This window comes from Sciurus carolinensis, chromosome 1, assembly GCF_902686445.1.
Source record: "Sciurus carolinensis chromosome 1, mSciCar1.2, whole genome shotgun sequence".
NCBI lineage: Eukaryota > Metazoa > Chordata > Mammalia > Rodentia > Sciuridae > Sciurus > Sciurus carolinensis.
Genome location: NC_062213.1, coordinates 99,340,274 through 99,359,354, shown reverse-complemented (window position 1 = coordinate 99,359,354; position 19,081 = coordinate 99,340,274). Strand labels below are relative to the sequence as shown.

General features: G+C 33.7%; 1 protein-coding gene across 2 annotated transcripts in view; it reads left to right on the top strand.

Moving 5' to 3' along the window:
* The first annotated feature begins 722 nt into the window (after positions 1 to 722).
* Vps45 (vacuolar protein sorting 45 homolog) overlaps positions 723 to 19,081 on the top strand; it is a 66,210-nt gene continuing 47,851 nt past the window's right edge. The window contains exons 1-10 of one of the 2 annotated variants that reach the window (XM_047520958.1): positions 724 to 898; positions 1,493 to 1,627; positions 4,177 to 4,237; positions 8,783 to 8,862; positions 9,870 to 9,938; positions 10,054 to 10,191; positions 10,609 to 10,719; positions 13,490 to 13,624; positions 14,022 to 14,135; positions 14,515 to 14,682. In XM_047520958.1, the coding sequence (XP_047376914.1) occupies positions 806 to 898; positions 1,493 to 1,627; positions 4,177 to 4,237; positions 8,783 to 8,862; positions 9,870 to 9,938; positions 10,054 to 10,191; positions 10,609 to 10,719; positions 13,490 to 13,624; positions 14,022 to 14,135; positions 14,515 to 14,682 (1,104 nt within the window). In that variant the 5' untranslated portion in view covers positions 724 to 805. Of the gene's footprint in view, positions 899 to 1,492; positions 1,628 to 4,176; positions 4,238 to 8,782; positions 8,863 to 9,869; positions 9,939 to 10,053; positions 10,192 to 10,608; positions 10,720 to 13,489; positions 13,625 to 14,021; positions 14,136 to 14,514; positions 14,683 to 19,081 lie in introns of both variants that reach the window. The other variant, XM_047520964.1, reaches the window with a different exon arrangement.

Genomic DNA, 19,081 nt, shown 5'->3' with positions numbered 1-19,081 from the left:
CCTCGGATCCCGGGAAGTCCCAACAGCGGAGGGCGCCAAAACTTTTGAGTTCACAGCTCCTATAATCCCGCTGGCCACCGCAGTCCAAGCCCTCCTGGGAAATCAATCTATGGTCTCTCCCACAACATAGCTAAAAAGTGTTCCCTTTGTTCACCCATTCAGCAAATATTTAAGCTATTTCTGTCTTCGGAAAACAAACTCGGGCCTCACTTTCTTCCTCAACACAGAGCACTACCCCCGCCTTAATGACCCAAATAAGTTGGTGATGATGAATCTCAGCCACTGCCTAGTAAATACCGCGGGGGATTTACCAAACGCCGCTCCTCCAAGAACCAAGTGGCCAGAATTATGCCACCTTCATTCGCTTCATCCCCCCTGCCACCCATAAAAGCGTTAATGGCAAACAGTGGTCATGGCCACGCTCAGTCGTTCTTGCCTCCGAGCCTGCCTTATATTGTGAGGTGCCACCTTCTACCCAAGTAGGAGAGATTTCAGGTCGAGGCCGGGTTAAGGCACCAAAAGCTGGGGTCTAAGAGTCCAGGCTTCCAACACCTCCAGGCTGAAAGACTGTCTGTCGGGAATCGCGCCAGTGCGTGGCAGCTCACTTCTCAGCAGCATTTTTCCCGCGGAGACTTCATCGGACCCTGCATCGGAACTACAACTCCCAACACTGTGGCTGCCCGGACTCCCGGAAGCCGATCCTCGCCTCGGCGGAAGCCGCTGAGACCCCGCCAACAGGCCGAGTGTTAATTCAGCAAGAAAAAGGGGGCGGGAAGGGGTGTAGGGCACCTGTCAATTTACCACCATGAACGTTGTTTTTGCTGTTAAGCAGTATGTTTCCAAAATGATAGAGGACAGCGGGCCCGGTATGAAAGTACTTCTCATGGATAAAGAGACGGTGAGTTTGCTTTTGCTCAGTATTTGTTTTGAAGGAACTCTCCCTCCCTGAGAATAACTGGTTCCATTTCACTATAGTATTTAATTAAAGATAATAAGGATCAGCTCTGTGTGGAACTGAAAAGTTGTATAAAGCTTGCCCAATGAGTTTTCAGTTAAATGACTTTAACTGCTGCCCACAGACTTTTTGTACCTGGAACAGCGTCTCTGCCAAGAAATCTTTACCATTGAGACAGAGCATTTGGAATACTTCAGGATGGCCCTGTTATTTCCACTCAACGTTGTATTTTTTAAGTAAAGCTGTTAGGGGCTCAGGCTGATACGACAGGTTATTTGTTGGCCACAGACTTAATTTTTTTTAAAACTCTAAGGCTATGGAGAAATTATTTTTAGAAATTTATGGATTGTTTGTGTTCAGAGAGATCATGTTTTTCATTCTGGTACATTACTATATGTTTTGAATGTTCCATAAATGTTATTCCATATGTTAATATTTAAATTACCCTAAGTACTAATGGAAAAAAGGCTTAAATATTGAGGCTTATTTTTGTTATTCTGACCTATTATAATCTTAGTTAATTCTTCTTCTTTACAGACTGGCATAGTGAGTATGGTATACACACAATCAGAGATTCTTCAGAAGGAAGTGTACCTTTTTGAACGCATTGATTCTCAAAATCGAGAGATCATGAAACACCTGAAGGCAATTTGTTTTCTTCGACCTACGAAGGTACTATGTAAACTGATCTGCTGTCTGCCCAGATAAATGCAGAACCCTCTGATCTGAAAGCATTTAGGCAAAATAAATTTGTATTATCATCATTTGTGGCATCATAATTAGCTTGGTTTGTCAGAGTTATAACCTTCATTCTTCTCCTTTCCATAGCTCAGTTCACCCCTTATAGCCAGTTTTTCCTTCAAGATATCATTTAGGTTCACTGCTATCCCCAAAGTCATTAACAACTCTGAGACTCACATCACTTTTATTCCTGGACTGACCTCCATACTTATTACTGAATGCCATTTCCACTTAATCTTACATACAGCTATTAGTTTCTTGAGCTTTTACCATTTCATTCACATCCATGCTCAGGAACCTATAATGGCTCAATTTGATTTCCATGATTAATAGCCCATCAGTTAAAGCCCTCCTTTAGCTAGTTTGATCTGCCCTTACTTATCCAACCTTTTTATGTACTCATTTTGTTCATCCACTATAGCCAACTAGGCCTTTTAATCATCCCTCTACATGGTCATTCCTTTCCCTTATTTGTTTATTTTCCCCTAATCAAAGGGTCTTCCACCATTTGTCAGTTTTTGTCCATCAGCTTCTAAATCTAGCTTGAGGATCTCCTTTAAATATTCTTTCCTATTTTAATCTTAGTTTGTACTTTCTCTTACCTCATTCATATTCTTAAGCTTAAATGCACTTTTGTCACATTTGTACTTTCCAAAATGCAAATCTGATCATGTCATCCCTATTTGAAATCCTTGAATGACTTCTAATTGCTTTTATGGATAAAAACAAAACTTCTTCCTTATTTTCTGCAAGGCCCAATGTGGGTCTAAATCCTACAATATCTTATTATAGGATAATAATCGTACTTAATAAGATTATTAAAATAATCTTATTCCAACCATTTTCCCTTTTACACCCTACACCTTAACCACAATAATCTTTTAGTTCACTCTATTCACCTTGTTCCTCAGACCAAAGGACCTTGCATGGTCTCCTTCCTTTGCGTGGAACTTATTCACCTCTTTGAACAAAACTTTCCTGGCCTTCCGGACCAAGTAAAACCCCCCTCTTATAAGAACTTCCAGCACCCACCTTCCTCTCATCACTTGTCATGACTGAAGTTATGTGGTTTGTATGATTACTTAATATCCATCTCATCAGCAGAAACCTCCATGACAGCAGAGATGTTATCTGTTTTTCTGACTTTTATGTCCCTCATGGTGGACACTCGATAAATAGCTGCTGAATTAATGAATACATATTGTGTTATGGTGGTTTCTAATTGTTTCATATTTGTACTCAAGAAATTTTGGTTTGAGAGTAATCTTAGAGATCATTAAGTTCATTATTTCCTACATTTTTAATGAGAAAATCTCATTCACAGTTACATATTTTCTCTCAAACTCTGAGACTTTGTCATTTTTATCTAGAACATTATGAAGAAGTAATTTTAGGTTTAAAGTACTTTTATTAAGAACAATTTGTTCTTGAGATTATATCACAAAATTAATTTTTAATTCATTTTAAATCTAAATGATAGTTAAACATTTTCCCCATTTAATAAGCAACGTGCATTTCTTTTTTGTTGTTTTTGTTTTGTGGTACTGGGGATTGAACCCAGGACTCTTTGCTACTAAGCTACATTCTACAATCTAGTCTTTTTTTTTTTTTTTTTTTTTTTTTTTTTTTTGAGACAGGATCTCACTGAATTTCCCAGGCTGGCCTCAAACTTTCAATCCTGCTTCAGCCTCCTGAGAGCTGGGATTGAGGTGTGCACAATTGTGCCCAACTACAATGTGCATTTCTTAAACTAATTTTAATACTGTATATAAATGTACTATTTTTTAAAAATTCAAAAATTATATATCATGTTTACTTTGGAGGTCCAATTTATAGTGAAATTGAACTATGTGTTCTATCATAAAAAAGCATGTAGTCTGATCTTGTATAATTGGAATTCTCATATTTCAACTGTATAAAAATAACCATTTTTTGCTTCTAATACTCGTTTTATTTTAAAATAATACAATTATAGAAAAGATCTTTGCCTGTTATTTGAAAATGTTTACAAATATTGCTAATTGTTCAGACTCTTAGATCCAATAAGTTAAAAGACAGAGTGAATATACTTAACTATATTTTCTCTTGAATGTTGTTGACACATTTTGATGTTCTGGATGGAAATTTTCATCAGATGAATACAATTTATAGACAGACAACTTGAGGCAAATTTGAAGAATTATTATCAATTTTATGTTGTATTTCAATGTGTCTCCTTTGTATATTTAATTTGGCCAAGATAACTCAGCTAATTAATATTTAATATTAATTAATATTATGTCTGTAATATTAAGTTGTATATGATTTTAATCATTATGTTTAATTTAGCTCTTTTTCTGTCCCCAGCCCCCAATGCCCAACATACACACAATCTCAATTTCAGCATACAATAGACTCAGTAAATAAATGACTGGATAATACTTGTTGTTTTTTTACTTAAGCAACTCTCCTCAAAATTTGTTTGCTCTTTTATTTTCTAGGAAAATGTGGATTATCTAATTCAGGAGCTTCGAAGACCCAAATACAGTATATATTTTATTTGTAAGTATGTTAATTCACTTTTTCAATCATGTACTTATATCCCAGCTTGTATGTTCCACTGAGTACTTCATATCAAGTTCATTGAATTCATCACTTTAAAAGTCTAGTTTATTTAGTGTTCTTTCAAAGTATTATAAGTATTGTGACCAGCATTCTCTTTCAAAGAACTAAATATGGTTTTTATTCATTGATTGCCTTGATTAAAAATTTTAAGTTTTACTTTGCCTTTCAATATACTTAGTAAGGGACTGGGGCTGCAACTCAGTGGCAGAGCACTGCCTAGCATATGTGAGGCACTGGGTTCAATCCTTAGCACCACATTAAAAATAAACAAATAAAACATTCTCCATCTAGAACTTCAAAAAAAATTTTTTTTAAAAGATGCTTAATAAGTCAAAAGTTGTAAGTAACCAAATTTTACATCCCACCTTCATCAAAACAAAGTGTATACTTATTCCTATTTTTCACCTACTAATTGAAGTATAGAAACTGATTTATTTGGGAGAGGATATACTTGAGTTTGTTAGAAAACTAGAGGTTACCTTTACACACCAGGCAAAAATATCCCACTTCTCTTTGCCACTCTATGTAATACATGAAAGTATAAACCATCAGGAAGTTATATACATATCTTATATGCATATCTTTTTTGGGTAGGGAGAGCATAGGGAAACTATGGAAGTAAACTAGGTTTATGTTTGCTATACAATTTATATGGATTTTTCTGATCTAATACATTCTGCTATGGAAATTACATCTGTTCTCCTCTAGATGTCATTATTCATCTTTGAAGAATAGGTATAGCCTATTTGGTAATGTTTTCAAAACTAAGAACAAAACATAACATTCACTTAACTTACTTAACAGTAAGCAAGGCATTTTGAAAGGTTTTTAAAAATTTTTTTTTGTTGTTTTTAGCTGTTGATAGACACAATACCTTTATTTTATTTATTTATGTGGTACTGAGAATCGAACCCAGTGCCTCATGCATGAGGGGCAATTGCTGTACCACTGAGCTATATCCCCAGCCCTTTTTTTTGTTTGTTTGTTTTTTTGTTTTTTTGTTTTTAGTTGTAGATGGAGAGGTTTTAAAGATAACTTAAAGGCTTTAGAATTTTAGGGTTGAGACTATAAAGCATACATATTTTTTTTAATATTGATACCCAGAATTAACATTTGTATTAAGACTATATATTTTATAGAATGGTCTCATTTTATTTCATTTGGCCCTTTACCACATTCCAAGAAGTAAAAATAGGTTTTTTTATTAATCTCTCTTCCTAATTTTTGTTTAGGGCTAATAGTCACAAGTTTTCTTTCTTCTTTCCTTCCCTCCTTTAGTTCTTTCCTTCTTCCTTCCCTGCCTCCTTCCTTTCTTTCTTGTTTTCCTTCTTTCTTCCTTTTTTTTTTTTTTTTTGCAATACTGGGGATTGAACCCAGAGCCTCACAAATGCTAAGCAAGTGCTGTACCACTGAGCTATATCCCCAGACATTTTTGCTTTTATTTTGAGATGGTCTTGCTAAGTTGCCTTCAACTTGAAATCCTCCTGCCTCAGCTTCCCCAGTTTCAGGGATTACAGTCATGAGCCACTGCCCCTGCAGGTTTTCTTTTTTAATTAAACTTTTTATTTTTGAAATAATTGTAGATTTACATGTGCTATGATTTGAATATGGTTTGTCCTCTCCAAAACTCATGTTGAAATTTAATCCCTATTGTGGTATATTAAAAGGTAGGAAAATTTAAGAAGTAATTGGTGGAAACTTTAAGAGGTAATTGATCCATTTATGTGATTGAGGTGTTAAAGTGTTATTTGAATGGATGTGCTATAAAAGCTTAGTTTGGCTAGGTCTCTCTGTCTCTATGATGCCTTGCACTCCCTCAGGACTATACCAGCAGGAAGGCCATCTGCAGATGCTGCCCTAATCTTTGGACTAGAACCATGAGCCAAAATAAACTTATTTTCCTTATAAATTACCCAGTTTGTGGTATTGTGTTATTAGCAGCAGAAAACTGGAGAACATGCAGTTGTAAAAAATAATACAAAAGTCTCCTATATCTTTTACCCATTTTCCCCTAATATAGCATGGTACGTGACAATAGTACAGTATCACAACCAGCATATTGATACATTTCATTTACGGAGCATTTCTGTCTCCACAAGGTTCTCATATTGGGCTTTTATGAACCATGTTCACTTCTTTCCTACCTTAACCCCATCATTAATCCTGGCAACCACTGTTCTGTTCTCCATTCTATAATTTTATCATTTCAAAAGTGTAAAATAAATGGAATCATACAGTATGTAAACTTTTGGGATTTTTTTTTTCAGCATAGATCTCTGAAGATTCATCCAGGTTGTTATGTGTATCAACAGTTCATTTCTTTTTATTGCTGAGTAGTACTCCACTGTACATTTTATTTAACTATTCACCATTGAAGGATATCTGAGTTGTTTCCAGTTTTGACTACTACAAATAAAGCTACTGTAAACATCTCTATATGAGTTTTTATATGAATATAGTCTTCCTTTGTTCAGATAAATAATGCCTAGGAATGCAATTGCTGGGTCATATGGTAGTTACATGTTTATAGTGTTTTAAGAAACTGCCAAATGTTTTCCAGAATAACAACATCATTTTACATTTTCACTAGCAATATACTAGTGATCTGGTGTCTTTGCATCCTCTCAGGCATTTGGTAGTGTCTCTGTATTTTATTTCCAGAATTTTTTAGTATGATCACAAGCTAGGTCCTTTGTCAGTTTATATATGTAAATAAAAATCTACCTATGTATTTGTGTGTATGTGTGTGTACAACATACACATGTATATATTTGGCAGCATAGGGAATATCTTTACATATTCATATTCTCTATGCTGCCAGATTTAATTGAATATAAAATAAAAATACTCTTATTAAATCTCTGCTAAAACTGAAATGGTGTCATGTGGCATAAGACCCTTGTTTCCTCTAAAGAAAGTTCTTTAGTGCAATAATTGTGATTAAGAATAATAAATCTAGTATTTACTCTCCTGTTTCTAAAGACTCTTTAATTTGGGATATAATTATGAAGCAGAAGAAAAAATTTCATTAGTTACTACTAAATCTATAAAAAATAGACGTGAAATTTTTTAGGGTACAGACTTCAGTTTCAAATTTTTATTTGTTAAAGTAAACTAAAATACATTTTTATATAGTAATTTTATTCATCATACATTTTCAGCACAATTTATATTGACATTAAACTGACCTTCTGTTCATCTTATTTCTTAATCACATTTTGGTATATTTTAGGTCTACTAAATCTATCATATAACAGGCTCTTCCTCTTATTAAAAAACTTTTTATTATGAAAATTTTCAAATGTATAACATTGTAATAAATCTCAATGTAACCATTATCCAATTTCAGCTATTATTAAACCATGCCCAATCTTGTTTTAGCTATGCTAACACCTTCTCCTCCATCAGTATTATCTTGGAGCAAATTTAAGACATCATACATTTCATCCATAAGTATTTCAGTATGCCTTTTTAAAAGATACAGACTCATTTTTGAAAATACTAGTATTGGGGCTGGGGAGATAGCTCAGTTGGTAGAGTGCTTGCCTTGCAAGCACGAGGCCCTGGGTTCCATCCCCAGCACCGCAAAAAAAAAAAAAAAAAAAAAAAAAAATACTAGTATTATAACCAAATAAAAAATGAAAAATAATTCCTTACCATTTTCATCTACTCATTCAGTATTCAAATTTCAAATTCTCTCATGTCTTTTTTTTCATTATTTATTTGAATCAGGATTAAAATAAAGTTCACACATTGCTATTGGTCAATATGTTGAATATCTTTAATCTTCTATAGGTCCCTCCCTTCCATTCGATTTATTTATTGAAGAAACTAAGTTTTTCTCAGCCTGGATCTTGCTGATTGTATCCCTATGGGGGTAGTTTTACATGTTCCTTGCAAATTAAAATGTACTTCTATCCTTGTACCTATAAATTTGTAGGTGGATATAGAGCCTTAATTAGATTAAGTTTCAGTTTCCTTTGGGCAAGAATACTTAAGTGATGTGGTATAGTTTCATTGAATGTTTCTTCTTGTGATACTAGCAGCTGTAGATAAGCAAGGCTTAGATCTATTTATTGATTAAGGGTTGGGAAAATTGATGAAACTCTAATTATTAACATTCTTTCTTTGGTTTTTAGATGGAATATTTCCATAAAGAAAATATTTCCTTGTTTATTATTTAGTACAATTTCTATATAAGAGGATAAGAGCTTATTTCTCTCCCTTTGTTATTTTCAGTGTAATTACTTGGTTCTTTAGTATCCTCCAAAGATAGCCCCCCTCTTTTAGTATTTTTAGGAATTTATGCATTTAAACACCTTTATGGTTCTCATTCCAATTTGAAGGTGTATGGTTTGACATATACCAAAGAAGATATCAAATATTGCTTATTCATTAGGCTTTAACTCTCAGGCCCATTTATGTCTTATTGCTGCAGAGATAATCTCTTTTGAGACACCCACACTCATGTATCTGTTTCAGATTTCAGTAATGTGATCAGCAAGAGTGATGTGAAGTCATTAGCTGAAGCTGATGAACAGGAAGTTGTGGCTGAGGTTCAGGTAAACATGTTGGTTCTATAACACGTGTCTTATAATGGCCCTTTTAAAAGATCTTAGTCTAAAAGGAAGGAAGGTGCTGTCTCAAAATAAGGGAAGCTGTTGATTAGATAGAATAAATATGCCAGACTCTACTTATATTCACAAAGTTTGGAAGAGGTATCAAACTGAATAGGAATAATTAAAGAAATAAGTGAAAAGGAGAGCAGGCCAGTGAATGGTAGGAAGAGTTTCACTGAGTTGAGACAGTCAAGTATGTCCTATGAATCACACTATAAGAATGTTCAACAGGATGGGTTAATGGGGAAAGAATAACAAGAAAGATTGTGAATGAAGTTTCCTAAAATTCTATTTGTGGTTATTATTCTGTGGGAGGTAATGTGTGACTTTTGTCATTTGGTTGAAACTAGGAAACTCCTAAGCTTTCATTCTGCATGCTATATAATAAATCACATTAGGACATATTACATTACCTTTCCTTCTTGAGTTCTTTAGTGTTCTTAAATACATTTTTCACAAAAGTTTGAATATATTTCTTATCTAAGTGGAAAATATTGTCTTCAGGGGTAGCAAATAAACTAGTTTTGAATTTTTCAGAAAAACTGCTAGGTGATAAATGAATTATTATTTTATTTTATTTTATTTTTTATATTTTTGGTTCTGGGGATTTAACCCAAGGGTACTTTACCACTGAGCTATATCCCCAGCCCTTTTTATTTTTTATTTTAAGGCAGGGTCTCACTCAGTTGCTGAGGCTGACCTTGAACTTGCAATCCTGTCTCAACCTCCCAAGTCACTGGGATTATAGGCATGCACCACCACGCCTGATTGATAAATTTTTCAAATGACCTATTTTAAATCATATTCTTCCTCATGAGAATACATTTATTTGAACATTTTCATATCTCACCTGTATTTTACCATTTTATATCATAGTATTAGATCACATATGAAGATATTTCTGCTTGATAGAATTCATGGAATGACTGATCTTGGTGCTTTATTTACAGGAATTTTATGGTGATTATATTGCTGTGAATCCACATTTGTTTTCCCTCAATATTTTGGGTTGCTGTCAGGTATGAAAGGAAAGAATTTTAAAAATAATTTATCAGGTGGGAGTTAATCCAGCAAGAAATTGGACTTGGAAGGGAAATAAAATATTTTCTCTGAATATATGTTTTTAACTAAAAGGGTCGAAATTGGGATCCAGCTCAGCTCTCCAGAACAACTCAAGGACTGACAGCTCTCCTTTTATCTCTGAAAAAGTGTCCCATGATTCGTTATCAACTTTCATCAGAGGCAGCAAAGAGACTTGCAGAATGTGTAAAGGTATAGCATTGCCTGTCTCTGGTTCCAAAACATCAAGGCCATTCATTTCCCTATTGTATTTAGAAACTATCAAGAATATTTTCTCTACAGCCAAGGGGATGATGGTGTGTTAGGTTTACTGGCAAAGAAGGATGTCTATATAATAATAATAATAAAAAAAAAAACCAGCAAATTAGAGCTAAGTTTGGATTTAACCTAATAAACATTCACAAGCTTTTTAATTTGGTGGGTCCAGATAAACAACTGGTAAAATCCTAAGCTCTTAAATAGCATGTTGTAAAGTTTTGAATGCTTGTATGAAAGGCCTATGAGAGTATGAAGAACTGCTAAAAGTGGTTTTATTTATTAATTTCCTATTTTTATTATTCTATCTACAACTAATTGGTTGTCCAAATCTTCTTTCTGTCTTACCTATAGCAAGTAATAACTAAAGAATATGAGCTGTTTGAATTCCGGCGGACAGAAGTTCCTCCATTGCTACTTATTTTAGATCGCTGCGATGATGCCATCACTCCATTGCTTAACCAGGTGCAGAACCCTTTGTTAGCATGATACAAGGATAATTTTAAAGTGATATTCATCAAACTGCAAATGTGGTCCATTCTACTTGCCTTTTTTTTTTTTTTTTAATCTATTCTTGTTTTTTGCCTTGTATTTCTTGGTGTTTTGGTATTACTGTTTTTCCAACCACAGTCACAGTCACTCCCTCTTCTGCCTCATCCTTCCAGTCCTCTCTGCCACTACTCCTAAGGGTACTTTACCACTGAACTATATCCCCAGCCCTTTTTATTTTACCCCAGTCAAGGATTCCTTTTTTTGTTTTTGTTTCTTTGTTGTGTTTTTATTAGAGCATTATAAGTATATGTAGTATTTGGGTTAATTTTGACAAAACCATACATGTAAGGAATTTGATTTTAATACTCATTCCCCATCCTTTTCTCTTCCCTCCTACCTCCCCTTATTTTCTCTCTTCTCCTCTGTTGATCTTCCTTTATTAATTATTTTTGCCTAATCATAGATTCTAATATCCAGTGTTTTCTTCTGTCTGCTGTTTTCCATTATTGCTATTGCCTTAGTGTAGACCCTAATCTCTTACAGGAATACTGAAATAGTCATCTGTTTGGTTCCTTTCTTTTAATTTCTTTTCACCCTAAAATATTCTAAAACACAATGTTATTGAATTACTTTTCTTAAAGCCCAGTTGTAGTCCTATTACTTCTGGCTTAAAAATCTTCATTGGTTCCCATCTGCCTGCTGGATTGAAACACACACACATACGCATACACACACACACACACACACACACACACACACCCCTGAATTTGGTATACAAGAGTCTTAACAGTGTGTGCTGAACCTCAAATAAAATTGATAGCTCGCCGGGCACAGTGGTGCATGCCTGTAATCCCAGCAACTTGGAAGGCTGAGGCAGGAGGATTACCAGTTCAAAACCAGCCTCAGCAAAAGTGAGATGCTAAGCAACTCAGTGAGACCCTGTCTCTAAATAAAATACAAAATAGGGCTGGGGATGTGGCTCAGTGATTGAGTGCCCCTGGGTTCAATCCCTGGTGCCCCAAAAACAAACAAACAAAACAAAACAAAACCTGATAGCTCCCTGCTACATAGAAGCCACATGGTTTCTTGACATCCTGCTTTTACTGTGACCACTGTCTAAACTCTGGAATGTTTGGAATACCTTCTCTTCCCATCTTCATTTATCAAAATATTCTCCCTTAAAACCACATAAGTCTTATAACATCTTTAGACAGGTTCTTTTCTCCCTAAAATCACTGTAGAGCTTTGTGTCTCTTATATCTGGTGCTACACTTTCTGAGTTCTGTCTTTGGTTGTTTTTACCCTTCCCTGGATTACATGTTCTGTTAACGCAAACTGTCTCAAACTGTCTCACCAGTATTTGTTCTCCTTCAAATAAAATAATAGTTCCTTGCACTTAGTAGTTGCTCTATGAATAGTGATTTTGGATTTATAAGGAAAGGTAGAATCTATGTTTCAGTTTCTGCCAAGCTTATAATAATGTTAATGCTAAGAGAAATCTGTGGCTGTGGAAAGAAACTTTTTTATAGTATAAGATAATCTTGTATTTCTAAAACCGAAAGTAATATATGTTCACTAAAGAAACTTTTGATAATATAAAATATTAGAAAAAAAATTGCATATAATTCTGTCTCATAAAGTAAAGCAATCATTTATTCAACAAATTTCACTGAGAATCTATTAGGTGCCATGTACTAAACTAAGTACTGGAGATAAAAGGTTAAAAGAGATAGTCTCTGCTTTCAAAAGCTCATGGTCCAATGAGGAAAGCAGAAAACACATAATTTTAATTACATAGTAAAGTGATGTGGTAGAACCACATACAGAATCCTGCCCATTGAAGCACGAAGCAATACATTATATTTATTCTAAATACCAATGGAACTTGCTTTTTCAAGGGTTCCTTTGGCAAATGCTTTAAGAAATAAAGCACCTTCTTTTATTCATGTTATTTATTAAAAAATCTAGTTTATTTAAGCAAAATATGTTTATTTAAGTATTTCTAGCATTTGAATTCTATATTTAAAAGATAATATGCTGGAAAATACTTAATTGTGTGTTATGGACTTATGACAAAAAGTAATCCATTCTCCATTAGTGGAGATAAGGCAAAATTTGGGAGTTTCTCCTTTCCAGTTTTACCAAATAAATTTACATTTTTAGGAAGCAATCTTCTTTGTAATTTATACTAAGTAAAAATATAAAACAAAATGGATTCTGAGGCAGGTCTGAATATGCCAGTGTTTTGACCAACTCACAAGGTTTTTTCTGATAATATTAGTGTTCCCAGGATAAATATAGCATCACTCAGATCTGCAAGAACACACTTCTCATGCTGCAGAAAAACCACAGAAGCGTACAGGAAATGGCACAGCTTGTAACTGCAGTACCAATATAGCCCTATCTGTGAAGCCAAAAATATACTCTTAATTCACAGGCAAAAATTAGAGCTAATGATGAATATAATTTGTTTTCTTTCTATCAAGAATATTAATCTTCTTGTCTTTCTTCCAGAAGTGTGAAATCTAAAAGTATTTTGACTTTTGGGTGTTTATCCGATTAAAATGATATTCTTAATGCTTATTATAACATAAACTATTAATAAAATTTGAACAAAATAGAGAATCTTCATGTAAAGCAGACTAGTTACTAAGAATGTTATCAATTTTACTTATTTTCCTGAGTATGTACTATATCCATGTTTTGTCAATAACCAATTTTTTTGTCTTAATTCTTTATTTAGTGGACATATCAGGCCATGGTTCATGAACTACTAGGCATAAACAACAATCGGATTGATCTTTCCAGAGTGCCGGGGATTAGTAAAGACTTAAGAGAGGTGGTTCTATCTGCTGAAAATGATGAATTCTATGCTAATGTAGGTGGTGTTAAAATTTTTAAATTTTCTTTGTTTTTATGTACGAAGGTCAATACTGACTTGTTAGAATGGGGACACGTATGGGATTTCATGCGAAAAAATGATAGAAGCATACTATAGATTAAGTTGCATCTCAAGAGAATGTAAAAGACTTGGATTCTGATCCTTTAACAGTATTTTTTTCCAAAGAGATCACATAGTTATTTACTTCCCTCCCTTCCAGTGGTTTTTTGTGAGAATAATAATGGTATTCATCACTGGTGTCCTGGCTAATATCCATATTTGGTAATTAAAATGGAATTTGCCCTTCAATTCTTTGTTCAGGATTCTTTTTCACTTCTTTTAAACTATTTGGAAGGCTAGTTGATGAACTGTCTTCCAACTTCCTTTTTCACAGAATATGTACCTGAACTTTGCAGAGATTGGTAGCAATATAAAGAACCTCATGGAAGACTTTCAGAAGAAGAAACCAAAAGAACAGCAAAAACTAGAATCAATAGCAGACATGAAGGTAAATTGAATATATACATCGTTGACTTACATGTGACACTTTGGAATTATTCATGATTCTTGGAATTTCCGGGTATGATTTCTACCTTGATTCAGTTGGTTTGGTTGAGACATTTTCTGTAATGTCTCTCTTTAGTAAACAATATAGTGAGAAGTTCATAAAAAGCCATGTGCTTCTTTCCATTGTTCAGTCATATTTGTATTCTTTAAAGACTTAGTCTGTTGACATATATCAATGCTATGTGATAGAGAGCTGTGGGTGCCTTAGCCGGTGCAGAAAAACTACTCCTGCCTTTTTTTTTTTTTATTCCTTCTTCACATATGTATGTTCTCAGTCAAAAAATAACAGAACCTCTCCCATTGATGTTTTATCATGGCAGGCCTTTGTTGAGAATTATCCACAGTTTAAGAAGATGTCTGGGACTGTGTCAAAGCATGTGACAGTGGTCGGAGAACTGTCTCGGTTGGTCAGTGAGCGGAATCTGCTGGAGGTTTCAGAGGTTGAGCAAGAACTGGCCTGTCAAAATGACCATTCTAGTGCTCTTCAGGTCAGTCCAATTTGATGAGCACCCACTATGTGTAAGGCACTGTGCCAGGCAGAGCAAGAGATACAAAGGCAAGTAATCCTTCTTCATCAACATGGAATTTCATTTAACAAGAAATTAAGACAAGAACACAAATGAACACCATTAAGAGAAATATATAACAAGAGCGACAGAAGAAATATAAAGTATAGTCCCCAAGGTTCAGTAAGTTAATTGAGTATTTATGAGGGCAGCCTAGTTAATTAGAAAGAGCAGTAGACTAGAATCAGAAGATCTGGATTTTAGTGTTTGGTTTACAACTTACTGGCTTTGTGACCTGAAGCTGTTGACTTAAATCTCTTAGCCAGTTTCCTCATTTGTAAAATAGATACAAATTACTTGTTTCACAGGGTTGTTAAGAAGACCTTTAAAGATAAAATGGATTATCTAAGTTTTTAAAAAATTATTGAAGATTACTTTTCATTTCACAATATGTGAATGCCTCCTCTATGCACATACTGCTATGAGGATCTAGGAGTACAGAGATGAATAAGATACCATCCCTTTCTTCAGTATACTCACATTATGGGAGGTAAGGAATTATAATACCATGCAGCAGTAAGTGCTATAATAAAGGTATTTACAAGAATCTGGAAGTACAGAGGAAATACAAAGATGAGGCTTCTTAAAGCTTCCTAGAGAAATGTGACATGAAAACTGGGTCTGGACAGCTAAATAAGTAAGAGAGCACCAAACAGAGCAAAGATTAGGATTCTCAGTAGACAGTATGCAAGTATGGAGGGTTGTATGTATGAACAGAGAATATTTCAGTGTAGCTAATGTAGGATACAAGCTGAGGAGAGGTTTTAGATAAACTAGAAAGATAGATTAGAACCAATTATGGCCTTTGAAAGGAGGTTGGGCTTTAATGTTAAAATGATAAGAGCTACCAGAGGATTTAGAAGAAAAGTGACATAATCAGACCCTGACCTCAAGAAATTTATAGTATACTTGAAGAAACAAAACTAAAGCACAAGAAAAAATATGTTTCAAGATAATATTTAATAAAGTCAAAATTGTGATACTAACAATAATAGGATTTTAAGTTATTAGGAAGACTTCCTTAGTGAGGGCAATATTCAGATGAACCATAAAGAATGAATAGAATTTAGAGGAGGTTTTCAGTCAGGAATAACAGCAAAAGAAAAGATGCAGAAGTATGCAGGAAATAATAAACAGTTTGACTTGTTGAGAGTGGGTGTGCAAGAAAAAGAGAAGATAAAATTGAATTGGTAAACATGAACCAGTTTATAAAGAAGCTTATAAGAGGAGTTAATATTTGCTGAAATAGGCAGAGATCCAGTGCAGGATCTTATGTAGAAAGTTGATGTTATGAAAGCAGTATTTTAGGAAATTTAATCTAGTAAGGATGCATTACAGGTGAAAAAACTGAGAGCCTTATAGACTTATAGTGATATTAATAACAATGTATAGTAAGGGGAAAATCTGAGAGACATTGCAAAGGGAGAAAACAATTAAATGACAGATTGGATATAAGGATTGAAAGAACAAATCAGAGGTAATTCCAAGGTTTATGAGTAATAACAAAATGTGGTGTCACCAAGAAGTAATTTAGGAATAACAGTCCTCTGAGAGGCAATCATTTCTAAGCCACCTGTAAGAAGCACATTTCCTCAATAATAGGATTTTATATGCTAAAACTTAGTTTCTTACTTTCCCCATTGCAATTTTACTTGATTTCATAAAATAAAGCCAGTCTGGTTTATTGGAAACATCACAGGCTTTGGAGCTAGGCTGTCCTGGATAGTATCTTATCTCTACTTGCCAAAGTTTTGGGGGAAAAATTCTTTACTTTGTCCAAGCATCAAGGATAGTGATTTCGAACTTTCAGATTGTTATGAAGATTCAGTGTGATAATAAAATGCAATGATAGTTGCTTTGTAAATATCGGTTACCTTCCTCTAAGCACAATATTTTTATGCATGGTATAGTCAAAAAAAGGAAACCCACCTATGGATGCTCTATTACATCAAGATCTTTATGAAATTTTTAGTTCTTGATTTTAACTTTTTAAAGTGTTCATCAGGATTTCTCAGAAAATACCATCATTTTGAAAATTATAAAGTTATATTTGCTTTATTTTTTATTTTTATGTAAAGTGCTTCTCTATCGTTGTTTTATTTTGTCCGTGTTTCTAAATCTTCACAAAGGACTCTGTTCTTTAGACTGGCATTATTTTAATAGTGCATTAACTTTTAACTCCTAAATAGAATATATAAGTATTTGGTAAAAGAGGCGTATAGTAAAAACTGAGTTTGTTAATAGTTTCATATGCATCCTTTCAGTTATTCCATGTGCATACAAGGGTGCGTGTGTGTTTTAATTCAAATGTTACCATACTGGACACAAATCTGCATTTTTTTAACTTAGCCATGTATCTCAGAGACTCTTTCAGATCAGAACCTAAGTCTCATTCTTTTTAATCACTAAATAGTATCCTTTGTAAACATGTATTAAAATCTATTTAACTTTGCCAGTTTACTTTAAACAACCCCACTAATCTTAATTTTTTGTTGTTTTGTAGGCCTAATAGAAATGTTTCTACCTTTATATTAATAAAATGAGTTTTCTACCTCTTATTAAATACAAACAAAATTTTGTCTTATAGCTAAATTTAAATTTTCTTATGTTTATCACTTGACTTTTCTCTATTAAAAGAATAAAACCAAACTTAGCCAGGTGTAATGGTACATACCTATAATCCTAGCAACTTGGTAGGCTGAGGTAGGAGAATTGCAAGTTCAAGAAAAAGCCTGGGCAACTTAGGGAGACCTGTTTCAAAGATAAAATTTTAAAAGGACTGGGGTATAACTCAGAAGTAGAGCACCCTTGCATTCAATCCTCAGTATGGAAAGGAAAAAAAAAAAATGAAACTTTATCACTAGCCAATTTTAGTATCTTTATTTGTATCTCTCTACCATATGGAAATGAATTAGAAAAAGTTTTGTAATTCCTTCTTTGAAATTTTGTTCACTTTAAAAGTAGATATTTTAAAAATATGAACCCTATTTATGGTCTACTTTATATTTCTAAAACTTATCTTTTGAAGATTTCTTGTCCAGGATATTGGGGTTTTACAGTAAGCAGTAGATTTGGACTCTCCCACCATAAAGAATTTCTTTGGCAACATGATTTAAATAGACTATAAAGGGAACTTTTGTTTGATAGTAAGTTGATGCCAGGGGCCTGATCCCTAAATGGCTATAGCATTCCTTGACTTGACCTTAGAGAATAATACGTCATGAAGCAATGAATTGAGGTTTTTGAGTAGAGATGGGGTTGTTTTATTGAATAGTAAGCATATCATGGTTAGCAAAAGAAAAGCTCATATATTGCTAAAAATTAACCTATAAATTGCTGCCACTTCTATCCTACAGGTTAACAAAAATATTATTTATAAAGAATTTTACCAGAACCAAGTGCAGTGTACTACTATTGAAGCACATCCACATTCTCAAAAGAGATTGATTCGATTAGTAATGAAGATTTTTCATATCATTAAAAGAAACATCTCCAGAAAGTGAGCAATCCCCACCCTACCCCCACAGTCCCACTCACGTTGTCATATCACAGTTTTTTATTTGGAAGGAGGAACTGGTCTATTTTATATCCTTTTTTCCTGATCTTGAAAGATCTCAAATCATACTGTTAATGACACATGGTAAAAACTCAATAAATATTTGTTAGAAAAATGAGGAGAATGAGTCCTCTTTGAAGCAATATAGCATGGTGCCTAAAAGCTTGGACCTTTGATGACTTGAGTTTGAAAATGATTCTTAATTACCGTAAGCCCCAGACTTCATCTATAAATGCAGGAAAATAATAGTACTTAAAGATTGTGGTGAGGGTATAATGTGCTAACACATGTAAAGCATTAAATATGTACTAAGTACTTAAAATTTTCAACAACTATTGTCACCATAAAGTATAATTTTATTTGATGGTACATTCTATTTTCATTTTAGTATTCAGGACATGTTTTTTAGTCCACAGATGATTTTGGATTTCTTCCTGAGTTCAGAAAGGTTTTTCTGTAAAATTATAATAAAACTGTTTGGAACACGTTGGATTATTTTACTTTGATCAATTTAGAGTAAAAATGACCTTTTTTCCTCTAAACCACCACTTAACCAGTATTTCAGAAATAATGTTGACCCTCAGGAGACCTACTAGAAAGCTAAGTTTTATGTTAGCTAGTCATTAAGAAAAAGAACAAAAAAAAAAAAAAAAAAAAAAAAAGAAAAAGAACACTGACTCTCACATGTATTTATCAGTCAGTAGTATTGGGTTCTGAGTACTTTCTATCACTTTTCTTAAATAAGCTCTTTATCCTAATCTATTA